Here is a 15,634-nt window from a genome sequence, read left to right on the forward strand (position 1 = left end):
TAAGTGAAGTAAGTCAGACAAATACTGTACATCACTTGTATGTAGAATTTCAAAAATGTGAACTAGAAACAGAGAAAAGATTGGTGATTGCCAGAGGCTGTGAGGTAGGGGAAATGGGGAAGATGTTTGTCGAAGGATATAAATTTCCAGTTATAGAATAAATACATTTTGGATATCTAATGTACATCATGGTGATTACTGTCAACAACACCATACTATATAATTAAAGTTGCTAACAAAGTAGATCTTCACTGTTTTCACCACAAGAGAAAAAGGATATTTATGCAAGGTGATGAAGCTGTTAGCTAATATTATGGTGGTAATCATTTCACAATATGTGAATGTGTCAAATCAGTACATTGTATACCTTAAACTTATATATTGTTACTATATATTATATGTCAAATATAGCCCAATAAATCCAGTGAAAAAAATTTTAAGTAAAAAAGACTACACTGAAGTACAGATGTGAAACAAAGAAGAAATTCAGATAACAGGAGTGGATGCCAGAAAGAGGCCATCTCCCCAGTTTACACAACTGCAGCACATGACCACCTTGCTCTTTTCCTGACATACTTAACATATTCCTAGCATCAGCTGTTCCTTCTGCCTGGAATCTTTCTTGATATACTCTTGGGTTTCTTCCCTCACTTTTTCAAGCATCTGCTCAAATATTAGTATCTCCGTTAGGCTTTGTTCAAGACCTTGTTTAAAATTACAAGTAATGGGGAAAAAAAGACAGTCTTTTCAACAAATGTTGTTGGGAAAACTGGACAGCAACATACAGAAGAATGAAACTGGACCATTTTCTTATACCATATACAAAAATAAATTCAAAATCAATGAAAGACCTGAATGTGAGACAGGAAACCATCAGAATCCTAGAGGAGAACATAGGTAGCAACCTCTTTGACCTCAGCTATAATAACTTCATCCTCGACATGTCACCAGAATCAAGGGAAATAAAATAAAAATGAACTATTGGGACTTCATCAAGATAAAAACTTCTGCACGGCGAAGGAAACAATCAACAAAACTAAAAGGCAGACCATGGAATGGACGAAGATATTTACAAATGACATCAAATAAAGGGCTAGTACAGAAAACCTATAAAGAATTTAGTAAACTCAACACCCAAAAAACAAATAATCCAGGTAAGAAATGGGCAGAAGACATGAACAGACATTTTTCCAAAGAAGATATCCAGATGGCTAATAGACACATGAAAAGATGTTCAACATCACTCATCACGAGGGAAATATAAATCAAAACCACAGTAAGATACCACCTCACACCTTGTCAGAATGGCTAAAACTGACAACAAAAGAAACAACAGGTGCTGGTGAGAATGTGGAGAAAGGGGAACCCTCTTACACTGTTAGTGGGAATGCAAACTGGTGCAGACACTCTGGGAAAGAATATGGAGGTTCCTTGAAAAGTTAAAAATAGAACTACCCTATGACCCAGCAGTTGGACTACTAGGTATTTATCCAAAGGATACAAAAGTACATATTCAAAGGGGTACATGCTCCCCAATGTTTATAGCAGCACTATCAACAATAGCCAAGCTATGGAGAGAACCTAAATATCCATTGACTGATGAATGGATAAAGAAGATGTGGTATATATATGCCATGGAATATTACTCCACCAGCAAAAAGAATGAAATCTTGCCACTTACAATGATGTGGATGGAGCTAGAATGTGTTATGCTAAGTGAAATAAGTCAGAGAAAGACAAATACCACATAATGTCACTCATATGTGGAATTTAAAAAACAAAACATACGAACATATGGGATGGGGGAAAGAGAAAGGGGAAACAAAACATGAGAGACTATTATGAGAACAAACTGCAGGTTGATGGAGCTAGTTGGGAATGAGATGGGCTACATGGGTGATGGGTATTAAGGGGGGTACTTGATATGATGAGCAATGGGTGTTGTATGTAAGTGATGAATCACTGAATTCTACCCCTGAAACTAATATTGCACTGTACATTAACTAACTAGAATTTAAACTAAACTAAAATACAATACAATACAATACAATAAAAGTCCTGCCCTATTTCTGATCCATTCCATTCCCACACTATTCTTCTCAAATGAAAAAAATTATTGTTCATTTACTGATGTTGTTTGTCTTCTATTTCTTTCCTTACCCCCATTGAATTGTTCTATGTAGGTAGGAACTTATTTCTATTTTGTTTGCCTAGATATATTCCCAGTGCCTGGTAAGCACTCAATAAATATTTGTTAAATATCCTCATACCAGTTTTACCACTAATGGATATAATAAAATTGTGACTGAAACGTCTCTAACAATTTTTTTGAGAACTAATACTGACAAGCGAAGAATTTTCTTTCTTCAAAATAGAAACAGGGAATTCAAAGGTGCATGTTCATATTATAGTTATTCCAGAAAGCTCTATTACTATTTAATTAGTCCCCAGGAACATTTTGCAATGCCTATTTAGTAAAAGCATAAGAGAAGAACCTAGTTCTGCAATACACCAATCCTCAGGGAATAGTAGGGCCTGGGATTTCATTGGAGATAAATAAAATTCAAAACAAGCTCATCTGTTGAACAAATACTTTACAAATATCACGGGAGAGAGTCCCAAATCTCAAAAGACTATGATGCAAAGAAATAAATATAGATCATACCTTCATCTAGGCTTTATCTTAACCATAAACATGAGTTTTGCAGCTAGGGAGAAAAAATCTTTTAAAATTTACTCTTTGCAATTCATGGCAGGTTACCACCTGTATTCTTCAACTGTTCTAAAGTTCCTCACAGGATTTTCACACTCTGGTAGTACTTTATTTCCCCTCTCACATTTATTTTTCTTGGTACATATCCAAGGAGTGAGTTAAAATTGTGTTCCCTATTACAAATGCTGAGTTTTCTGCAGAAATGGATTTGCTGGCAAGTGCTTTCTGTTTGCTCTGAAAATAAAAATATATGATTAGAATAAACTTCAGATGGAAAAGTATTAAAATATTAATTTTTCTCTTGTTTACCCCAGCATAGGGAAATATATTTATCTAGATTTCTTATCCCTTTAAAATACAGATAAGTATTATTTACAAGAGGGGCCTGAGGATTTTGTGTGAAAATGTATAATTAATAAACTACTGGAGGTAGGTGAATGATGAATTCTGTTGCTTGTTCAACAGAGAAAATATACCAAATCTATGATTCCACTGATATACTATCTAGATCATATATTGCTCTCAATCTTACTAATATGCCTTGATTTTATGTGAAATAATTTCCTTTAATGACAAAACCATTCAGCATCTGTGTGCTGTTTCTTGCATTTATAGGTTCTTCTTTGGATTTCGACTTTATACAGTTAGTATTCCCAAAAAATACTGTAACAGGAGACACAAATAGGGTGAGTATTGATACTGATTTGATATACCACTGTTAGTGTCCCACTGTCAATCAAAATCTTAATTAAAATGGCTTAGAGTAAGATACCAATGTATCAGGACACAGGCCAGAGTAAAAAGGACAAAAATAGTTTTAAAAATTCAGTTGAATGAGTTATGCAGATAACCACTAAGACCCAATAGGTATATTAGAGAGTCTTTTCTTCATAAGAATGCAGCACAATAATTTGTGGGCATCCCATTGGTAAGAGTATTTTTGAAACATAAGAATATTAATGCCTGTTACATTAATAGTAATATTATGCTTTTTGTCTTTGCTTCTGCATATTTTGTCCTCACTATACATAAGTAAAATTTAAATGTAGTTAAGTTAAAGGAATTCTATTTTTCATTTCTAGGTGAATGGCCAAGACTCACAAGTTCCATACCTTGCTGTCTCTATACAAAATGATGCTTAATTCTTTCTCAGATCCTATACAACAAACTCAATGAGAAAATCATACCATTCTTCAGGATAAAAATCCTAAATAAACTTTTTTTTAAATCTTACTAGGGGTGCCTGGGTGGCTCAGTCGGTTAAGCATCCGACTTTGGCTCAGGTCATGATCTCACGGTCCGTGAGTTCGAGCCCCACGTTGGGCTCTGTGCTGACAGCTCAGAGCCTGGAGCCTGTTTCAGATTCTGTGTCTCCCTCTCTCTCTGACCCTCCCCCGTTCATGCTCTGTCTCTCTCTGTCTCAAAAAAATAAATGTTACAAAAAATTTTAATCTTACTATATATTCACAACAAATCAAGGGAGACACTGTCTTCCAGGACAGGGGGAAAACACACACACACACACACACACACACACACACACACACACACACACACACACAAACTTCTGTAATTGGAGAATTTCCTCTACCTGCTCTATACTGCCATATGACATGATAAGATTGCTATGGAAAACAAATGGACTGAACCACCAGGTTGCATTCAGACTTGACACAGTCTACACAGCCCCATGGGCAACAAGTATACATAAAAAGCAGTCCTTCCACATTAGATGCCAAATGTGATAGCCAAGAGTAGATTTCTAAGGAAATAACACATGTACAAGTTAAGCTGTGATTCAACAACAACAAACTGGGAGGACTTTTAGGTGCCAAAGTGTAAGGCTTTTCCCCATGCTATGAAGCTCAATCCAAGAGGCTGGATAGAGAGAAAGCATTTTTTATGTACCAAACATGCCTGTCTAGTCATGTAGTGAATCATCTATGGTGGAACCAGAGAGCCATTTTGGTCATCACTTGACAACAGCACAAACAAGTACAAAAAGCAATATTCCCTGTGCCCTTTCACTTTCTATCTCAGTGAGAAAGAACTTTTTGGAATGTCTTAATATAAATAGGACTTCATTTGCTGTTCTTATCAACATTACTAATTCCAATAAATTAATTTTACATTATTCTTTAGAAAGAAATATCAATTTTGCACTAATATGTAATCCAGTCTCCTGACCCAGTTTAATGATAGTCCCACACCATGTTTTTATTTATATTACTTACATCTTATCAAAATGAAGTCATGCTTTGGAGAACATGTTGTGATGATCACAGCTTTGTTGCTTAACAGAAAACTCATGGTTTGTTACTTTATCAAAAAATGGTCAAGAATTTGGTGTTTTCTGAGAGAACCAGCATACTCCATTAAGAGTGCTATAACAAAGTCATCTCCATGTCTTCCAGACCAATGAATGTGTCCGGCACAGAAACCACCAACTCCGTTAGCCACTTTATCCTCGTGGGCTTTCCCTCAAGCCCAGAAATGCAGCTCCTCTACTTCGGGCTCTTCTCAGTAGTCTACACGCTGACTCTCATGGGGAACGCAGCCATTGTCTGTGCAGTGCGGTGGGAACGGCGTCTTCACACGCCCATGTACATCCTCTTGGGGAATTTCTCTCTCCTGGAAATATGTTATGTCACCACGACCGTCCCTAACATGTTGGCCAATTTCCTGTCCTCAAGCAAGTCCATTTCCTTTGTGAACTGTTTTGCACAGTTCTACTTCTTCTTCTCTCTGGGGTGTGATGAGGGCTTCTTCCTCTGCATCATGGCCTTTGACAGGTACCTTGCCATCTGTCGTCCTCTGCATTACCCACGCATTATGACGAAACAGCTGTACACTGGCCTTGCCATCTTTGGCTGGTCGTGCGGGTTCGTCCTCTTCCTAACCCCAGTTGTTCTCATTTCACAGTTACCCTACTGTGGCCCAAATACCATCAACCATTTCTTGTGTGATCCTGCCCCATTGATGATGCTGTCCTGTTCTGAAGACACCACAACACAGTTCATTTACTCTACTTTCAATGCTGTTTTCATGATTGGAACCTTTCTCTTTGTTCTTTGTTCCTATGCTCTGGTGATTGTGGCTGTGCTAAGGATGCCCTCAGCAGCAGGCAAACGCAAGGCTTTCTCCACTTGTGCTTCTCATCTGGCAGTGGTGATCCTGTTTTTTGGCTCTATTATGGTGATGTATGTTAGTCCTAGATCAGGACACCCAGTGCAAGTGCAGAAAATTGTGACCTTGTTTTATTCTGTGATAACACCCCTCTGTAATCCTCTAATTTACAGCCTAAGGAACAAGGAAATGAAGACTGCCCTAAGGAAAGTCTTTAGGACTGAAATACCTGCTCATAAAATATAAATCAGAAGTCACAGTGAACTATGTTCCTACTGCAACCTATCTTAATAAGATATGAACAAGATACTTTTCTAGAGAATTCATTAATTTTGGTTAGGGAATTGTTACAATAAAGCCCACCATGATCTTTTTTTTAACTTTTTAAAAAATTTATTATTTTGAGAGAGGCAGAGACAGGTGAGTAGGGGAGGAGCAGAGAGAAAGGGAGAGAGAGAATCCCAAGCAAGCTCCACACTGTGAGCACAGAGACTGAAGGGGGACTTGAACTTATGAAACTGTAAGATCATTACCTGAGCCAAAACCAAGAGTCAGATGCTTAACCAATTGAGCCACCCAGGTACCCCAAGCCCATCATAATCATAAATAACCCTCACTACATGATGGGATAGTTTTAAGAAATTAAATTGTTTTAGGAACTCTTTTTATATAACTGAGTTTCTAAGGAAGTATAAATCTACTTTGTACTTCAGAATTGGAGCACAAGATAAGGGTATAACATGGTCATAAATTTCTTTGGGAGTTAACACTATAAACAAATTCTTCTCCACTGGTAGTTACTGAATAAAAGGAAGGATATCTGTATGAGAAAGTCCAACTTTGCAGGTATGATCTTATCACTCTACCTCCAAAGAATGATGCATGCTTTTACTTAAGGATTTTTTTCTAAGATTTGATTTAAATTCAAGTTAGTTAACATATATGTAGTATTGGTTTAAGGAGTAGACCCCAGTGAGTCATCACTTACATATAACACTCAGGGATCATCCCAACACGTGCCCTCCTTAATGCCCATCACCCATTTAGCCCATCTCCCCACCCACCTCCCCCCCAGCAACTCTTAGTTTGTTCTCTATCATTAAGAGTCTCTTATGGTTTGCCTCCCTCTCTGTTTATATCTTATTTTATTTTTCCTTCCCTTCCCCTATGTTCATCTGTTTCATTTCGTAAATTCCACATATAAGTGAAATCATATATTTCTTTCTCTGACTTATTTTCCATAACAATATACTCTAGCTTCATCCATGTAATTTCAAATAGCAAGATTTTATTCTTTTTGATGGCTGAGTAATATTCCATTCCACACACATTACACACACACATATATACCACCTCTTTATATATTCATCATTCTATGGGAATTTGGTTTCTTTCCATAATTTGGCTATTGTTGATAGTGCTGCTATAAACATTGGGGTGCATATGCCCCTTTGAATCAGTATTTTTGAATCCTCTGGAAAATACCTAGTAGCGCAATTGCTGGGACATTGGGTAGTTCCATCTTTAACTTTCTGAGGCACCTCTACACTGTTTTCCAGTGTGGCAGCATCAGTTTTCCTTCCCACCAACAGTGTAGGAAGGTTCCCCTTTCTCCACATCCTCCCAACATCTTTTGTTTCTTGAATTTCTCATTTTATCCATTCTGACAGGTGTGAGGTGGTATCTCACTGTGGTTTTGATTTGTATTATCTGATGATGAATGATGTTGAGCATCTCTTCATGTGTTTGTTGGCCATTTGTATATCTTCTTTGGAGAAGTGTCTATTCATGTCTTCTGCCAGTTTCTTAACTGGATTATTTATTTTCTGCGTGTTGTGTTTGATAAGTTCCTTATAGATTTTCGATACTAACCCTTTACCCAATGTATCATTTGCACATATCTTCATCCATCCCATAGGCTGCCTTTTAGTTTTGTTGATTGTTTCCTTCACTGTGGAGAAGATTTTTATTCTGATCAAGTCCCAATAGTTCATATTTGTCTTTATTTCCCTTGCCTCTGGAGATGTGTCTAATAAGAAGTTGCTACAGCCAAGGTCAGGAGGTTGCTGCTATGTTCTCCTCTAGGATTCTGATGGCTTCCTGCCTCATATTTAGGTGTATCACCAATTTTTGAATTTATTTTGTGTATGGTGTAAGAAAGTGGTCCAGTTTCATTCTTCTGCATGTTGCTTTCCAGTTCTCTCAACACGATTTGTTGAAGAGACTGTCTTTTTTCCATTGGATATGCTTTCCTTCTTTGTCAAAGATTAGTTGGCCATATAGTTGTGGGCCCATTTCTGGGTTCTCTATTCTGTTCCATTGATGTGTCTGTTTTTGTGCCAGTACCATACCGTCTTGATGAAGTCCAGAATTGTGACACCTCCCACTTTGCTTTTCTTTTTCAACACTACTTTGGCCTTTTGGGATCTCTTCTGGTTCCATACAAACTTTTGAATTATTTGTTCTAGTTCTCTGAAAAATCCTAGTGTTATTTTGATAGGGATTACATTGAATGTGTAGATTGCTTTCAGTAGTATAGACATTTTAACATTATTTGTTCCTCCAATCCATGAGCATGGAATGCTTTTCCATTTCTTTGTGTCTTCTTCAATTTCTTTCACAAGTGTTCTATAGTTCACACAGTACAAATCTTTTACCTCTTTGGTTAGGTTTATTCCTAGGTATATTATGGGTTTTGGTGCAATTGTAAATGGGATTGATTCCTTGATTTCTTTTTCTGCTGCTTCATTATTGGTATATAGAAATGCAATCTATTTTTGTATATTTATTTTACATCCTGTGGCTTTTCTGAGTTTATATATCAGTTCTAGCAATTTTTTGCCAGTGTCTTTTGGGTTTTCCATGTAGACTATGATGTCATCTGAGAAGAGTGAAAATTTGACTTCTCCTTACCAATTTGGATGCCTTTTATTTCTTTTGTTGTGTGATTGCTGAGGCTAAGACTTCCAGCATTATGTTGGACAACAGTGGTGAGAATGAACATCCATGTCATCTTCCTTAGGGGAAAATCTCTCAGTTTTTTCCCATTGAGGAAGATATTAGCTATGGGTCTTTCATATATGGCTTTATTTTGTTGAGGTATGTTCCTTTTTTCCCCTACTTTCTTGAGGGTTCTTAACAAGAAAGGATACTACTCTTTCTCAAATGCTTCTTCTGCACCTGTTGAGAGGATCGTATGGTTCTTATCCTTTCTTTTATTAATGTGATGTATCCCATTGATTGATTTTCAGAAACTGAACCACCCCTGCAGCCCAGGAATAAATCCCACTTGATCATGGTGAATAACTCTTTTAATGTACTATTGGATTCAATTTGCTAGTATCTTTCTTGTTGAGAATTTTTTGCATCCATGTTCATCTGGGATATTGGTCTGTAATTCTCCTTTTTAGTGGGACCTTTGGTCATGAAACAATAGCCTTAGCTGGGTAGTAAGTAGTCAATCAGAGAGCACTCAAAACAAGAATTAGGAATTTTGTGACTATTGCTTATCTCCAGTAGGATTAAGATAGATGCTAAATGTAAAGAGCCAGGCAATAGCCAGGATTTAACTTCCTTTCCTGAAAATCTAGTGTGAATTGACTATTTTTAGAACCACATTTTATTTCACTATTTTTTCTGTGTGGCATATTTAAGTATTACCCAAAATGCCTCTAAAGATCATCTAGTCTTTAAAATATATAATCACAATTGTTGGTTTTAACATACATTTTATTTTAACCATTAGCCATCTATTTTTTTTTTCTGGTGTAACTCTCTAAAATGTAATAAAAGGCAATAGGAAAATAAGATGCAATATACAGAGCCACATTTACAGCCTTCAGAAAGAGATCCCTTCCACAAAGTGAAAATGTAACTGTAACTGGATGTCCTTTAGGAAAGAACCGAGGATTTGAGGTAGTCTGGACCTAGAGCAGGAGGATTTCTGAGGGTTTAATAACAAAAGAGAGGTTTTCTTTGTTCTATTTCACAGAAGCAAAGTGAGTTGAATGACTGGCAGTTGCCTGGACAAATTACTAATATAAGCAATAAACCTTAATTAAGAACTCATTCTAAAATATCTTTAATATAGTTCTATGATGGTAATACTTTTTTGATTATTTTAATTATGATTCCCCTCCAGGGGCTTATGGTTTATTCACTCTATGGTCATCGACATGTCTTAGCAGATTGAAAAAGAGATGAAACTGTGTGGTAATTAATAAAATGTGCTGTTGGTTCTTTCTAAATGTGTGTGGTTTGTGCACTTATAATCAACTTTGAGTTAATAATTAACTAATAAGCTTTACAATGAGACTTCCCAAACCCCAGGAACACTTTCACCTACTATTTCAGGTTGCTGCCACTTATGGAATGAAATCCAACTTATTTAGTAAATTTTGCTGAATTTAGGATTTTATAAATTAAGAATATAGAGATAAAAAATTTGAAATTTTTGTCTACTTTTTCTAATTTAGTTTAATAGATGAACTATTTATAAGGAGACAAAGTCTATCCTACTCAATATATGAGTTCTTGTCTTCATAATTTCCCTCACACACCTCAACCACTACCAAAGAGTTGCATTATTTTCAAACCATACAATAAATTCTTACCTCCTCAAATACAGAGGATAACCTTGCAGCCTCCTTCATTTATTTCAACAATACGCACTAATATTTGAGCATTTATAGCTGCTAATCACAGAGATAAACCACATATATATTATCTTCAAATTTTCCAAAATATATTTTTTTTGGCCCCAGAACCTCTTTTTTTTAGTATGAAATTTATTGTCAAATTGGTTTCCATACAACACCCAGTGTTCATCCTAACAGGTGCCCTCCTCAATGCCCATCACCCACCCTCCCCACCCTCCCACCCCCCCACCAACCCTCAGTTTATTCTCAGTTTTTAAGAGTCTCTTATGGTTTGACTCCCTCCCTTTTTTTTCATCCAAAGTATTTTAAGCGAATAATCCATGTGAAATTAATAGAAAAGAGTGGGAAGGGGTCTTCTCAATTAAAAAAAAAAGTCCTATATTTAAATAAAGCAAATAATGGCTTACAACAAACTAAGCTAATCTGTGAAGTCTTCAAGAACATCATAAGCATTATAAATCCCCAAAATAAATATTTTAGGATGGAGCTATATCCACTTTTGACAGGATAACTCCTTTCCCCCAAATCACTCATTAGACTATTTCACTAAATATTTTTGAAAACAGTCACTTTACCTATTATATGCAACAACCCTCTAGAGCAGGTTATTATCCATGTCAAATTTTAAAGATTGGGAAACTGCAAATGTAAAGATATACCATGTTCATGGATTGGAAGAATTAATATTGTTAAAATGCCCATGCTATCCAAAGTAATCTAAAAATTCAGTGCAAATCCTATCAAAATCACAACAGCATTTTTCACAAAACTAGAGCAAATAATTCTAAAATTTGCATGAAATCATAAAATACTTTGAATAACCAAAGAAATCTTAAAAATAACAAAAGTGGTGGTATCACAATCCCAGACTTCAAAATATACTACAAAACTATAGTAATCAAAACAGTATGGTACTGGCACAAAAATAGACACTTAAATCAATGGAATAGAATAAACAGACGAGAAAATGAACCCACACTTATGGGGTCAATCTATAAGAAAGGAGGCATGAATATACAATGAGAAAAACAGCTTTTTCTATAAGCGGTGCTGGGAAAACTGGACAGTTACATCCAAAAAAATGAAACTGGACCGCTTTCTTGCACCATACACAAAATAAAATCAAAATGTATTAAAGACCTAAATGTGAGAGCTAAATCCATAAAACTCCTAAAAGAAAATATAGGCAGTAATTTCTTTGACATCAGCGTTAGCAACATTTTTCTAGATAGGTCTCCACAAGCAAGGGAAACAAAAACAAAAATGAACTTCTGGGCCTAGACCAAAATAAAAATCTTATGCACAGCACCTGAAACCATCAGCAAAGTGAAAAGGCAACCTAATCAGCTGAAGATATTTGCAAATGATACATTCAATAAGGAGTTAATATCCAAAATAAAGAACTCATACAACTCATACCAAAAAAAAAATCCAATTTAAAAATGGACATAGAAGAGGGAAGATGGCGGCGTAGGAGGACGCTGGGCTCACCTCGCGTCCTGATGATCACTTAGACTCCACCTACACCTGCCTAAATAACTCAGAAAACCGCCAGAGGATTAGCAGAATGGAATCTCCGGAGCCAAGTGCAGACAGGAGGCCCACAGAAGAAGGTAGGAAGGGCGGCGAGGTGGTGCGCGCTCCACGGACTGGCGGGAGGGAGCCGGGGTGGAGGGGCGGCTCGCCGGGCAAGCAGAGCCCCCAAGTCTGGCTGGCAAAAGCAGAAGGGCCAGACGGACTGTGTTCCGACAGCAAGCGTGACTTAGCGTCTGGGAGGTCATAAGTTAACAGCTCTGCTCGGAAAGCGGGAAGGCTGGAGGACAAAGGGAGGGAGAGCTGCTGAGCCCCCAGACGACAGAGCTCAGTTTGGTGGGGAACAAAGGCGCTCGCCAGCGCCATCTCCCCCGCCCATCCCCCAGCCAAAATCCCAAAGGGAACCAGTTCCTGCCAGGGAACTTGCTCGCTCCGCGCAAACACCCAACTCTGTGCTTCTGCAGAGCCAAACCTCCGGCAGCGGATCTGACTCCCTCCTGCTGCCACAGGGCCCCTCCTGAAGTGGATCACCTAAGGAGAAGCGAGCTAAGCCTGCCCCTCTTGCCCCTGTGCACCTTGCCTACCCACCCCAGCTAATACGCCATATCCCCAGCACCACAAGCCTGGCAGTGTGCAAGTAGCCCAGACGGGCCACACCACCCCACAGTGAATCCCGCCCCTAGGAGAGGGGAAGAGAAGGCACACACCAGTCTGACTGTGGCCCCAGTGATGGGCTGGGGGCAGATATCAGGTCTGACTGAAGCCCCGCCCACCAACTCCAGTTATACACCACAGCACAGGGGAAGTGCCCTGCAGGTCCTCACCACTCCAGGGACTATCCAAAATGACCAAATGGAAGAATTCCCCTCAGAAGAATCTCCAGGAAATATAACAACAGCTAATGAACTGATCAAAAAGGATTTAAATAATATAACAGAAAATGAATTTAGAATAATAGTCATAAAATTAATCGCTGGGCTTGAAAACAGTATAGAGGACAGCAGAGAATCTCTTGCTACAGAGATCAAGGGACTAAGGAACAGTCACGAGGAGCTGAAAAACGCTTTAAACGAAATGCAAAACAAAATGGAAACCACGACAGCTCGGATTGAAGAGGCAGAGGAGAGAATAGGTGAACTAGAAGATAAAGTTATGGAAAAAGAGGAAGCTGAGAGAAAGAGAGATAAAAAAAATCCAGGAGTATGAGGGGAAAATTAGAGAACTAAGTGATACACTAAAAAGAAATAATATACGCATAATTGGTATCCCAGAGGAGGAAGAGAGAGGGAAAGGTGCTGAAGGGGTACTTGAAGAAATTATAGCTGAGAACTTCCCTGAACTGGGGAAGGAAAAAGGCATGGAAATCCAAGAGGCACAGAGAACTCCCTTCAGACGTAACTTGAATCGACCTTCTGCAAGACATATCATAGTGAAACTGGCAAAATACAAGGATAAAGAGAATATTCTGAAAGCAGCAAGGGATAAACGTGCCCTCACATATAAAGGGAGACCTGTAAGACTTGTGACTGATCTCTCTTTTGAAACTTGGCAGGCCAGAAAGGATTGGCACGAGATCTTCAGTGTGCTAAACAGAAAAAATATGCAGCCGAGAATCCTTTATCCAGCAAGTCTGTCATTTAGAATAGAAGGAGAGATAAAGGTCTTCCCAAACAAACAAAAACTGAAGGAATTCGTCACCACTAAACCAGCCCTACAAGAGATCCTAAGGAGGGACCCTGTGAGACAAAGTACCAGAGACATCACTACAAGCATAAAACATACAGACATCACAATGTCTCTAAACCCGTATCTTTCTATAATAACACTGAATGTAAATGGATTAAATGCGCCAACCAAAAGACATAGGGTATCAGAATGGATAAAAAAACAAGACCCATCTCTTTGCTGTCTACAAGAGACTCATTTTAGATCTGAGGACACCTTTAGATTGAGAGTGAGGGGATGGAGAACTATTTATCATGCTACTGGAAGCCAAAAGAAAGCTGGAGTAGCCATACTTATATCAGACAAACTAGACTTTAAATTAAAGGCTGTAACAAGAGATGAAGAAGGGCATTATATAATAATTACAGGGTCTATCCATCAGGAAGAGCTAACAATTATAAATGTCTATGCGCCGAATACCGGAGCCCCCAAATATATAAAACAATTACTCATAAACATAAGCAATCTTATTGATAAGAATGTGGTCATTGCAGGGGACTTTAACACTCCACTTACAGAAATGGATAGATCATCTAGACACACGGTCAATAAAGAAACAAAGGCCCTGAATGATACATTGGATCAGATGGACTTGACAGATATATTTAGAACTCTGCATCCCAAAGCAACAGAATATACTTTCTTCTCGAGTGCACATGGAACATTCTCCAAGATAGATCATATACTGGGTCACAAAACAGCCCTTCATAAGTTTACAAGAATTGAAATTATACCATGCATACTTTCAGACCACAATGCTATGAGGCTTGAAATCAACCACAGGAAAAAGTCTGGAAAACCTCCAAAAGCATGGAGGTTAAAGAACACCCTACTAACGAATGAGTGGGTCAACCAGGCAATTAGAGAAGAAATTAAAAAATATATGCAAACAAATGAAAATGAAAATACAATCCAAACGCTTTGGGACGCAGCGAAGGCAGTCCTGAGAGGAAAATACGTTGCAATCCAGGCCTATCTCAAGAAACAAGAAAAATCCCAAATACAAAATCTAACAGCACACCTAAAGGACATAGAAGCAGAACAGCAAAGGCAGCCTAAACCCAGCAGAAGAAGAGAAATAATAAAGATCAGAGCAGAAATAAACAATATAGAATCTAAAAAAACTGTAGAGCAGATCAACGAAACCAAGAGCTGGTTTTTTGAAAAAATAAACAAAATTGTCAAACCTCTAGCCAGGCTTCTCAAAAAGAAAAGGGAGATGACCCAAATAGATAAAATCATGAATGAAAATGGAATTATTACACCAATCCCTCAGAGATACAAACAATTATCAGGGAATACTCTGAAAAATTATATGCCAACAAACTGGACAACCTGGAAGAAATGGACAAATTCCTAAACACCCACACTCTTCCAAAACTCAATCAGGAGGAAATAGAAAGCTTGAACAGACCCATAACCAGCAAAGAAATTGAATCGGTTATCAAAAATCTCCCAACAAATAAGAGTCCAGGACCAGATGGCTTCCCAGGGGAGTTCTACCAGATGTTTAAAGCAGAGATAATACCTATCCTTCTCAAGCTATTCCAAGAAATAGAAAGGGAAGGAAAACTTCCAGACTCATTCTATGAAGCCAGTATTACTTTGATTCCTAAACCAGAGACCCAGTAAAAAAAGAGAACTACAGGCCAATATCCCTGATGAACATGGATGCAAAAATTCTCAATAAGATACTAGCAAATCGAATTCAATGGCATATAAAAAGAATTATTCACCATGATCAAGTGGGATTTATTCCTGGGATGCAGGGCTGGTTCAACATTTGCAAATCAATCAACGTGATACATCACATTAACAAAAAAAAAAAAGAGAAGAACCATACGATCCTGTCAATTGATGCAGAAAAGGCCTTTGACAA

The 15,634-nt window shown here is 37.8% G+C and overlaps 1 protein-coding gene across 1 annotated transcript; it reads left to right on the plus strand.

The window, feature by feature from the left end:
* Positions 1 to 5,131: 5,131 nt before the first annotated feature.
* Positions 5,132 to 6,085, plus strand: LOC109255635 (olfactory receptor 11G2-like). The gene has a single exon (XM_019430462.2). The coding sequence runs from the start codon at positions 5,132 to 5,134 to the stop codon at positions 6,083 to 6,085; it is 954 nt and encodes a 317-aa protein (XP_019286007.2).
* Positions 6,086 to 15,634: the final 9,549 nt, after the last annotated feature.

The sequence above is a fragment of the Panthera pardus genome, unplaced genomic scaffold (genome assembly GCF_024362965.1).
Source record: "Panthera pardus isolate Hobbes unplaced genomic scaffold, ASM2436296v1 HiC_scaffold_24, whole genome shotgun sequence".
Taxonomy (NCBI): domain Eukaryota; kingdom Metazoa; phylum Chordata; class Mammalia; order Carnivora; family Felidae; genus Panthera; species Panthera pardus.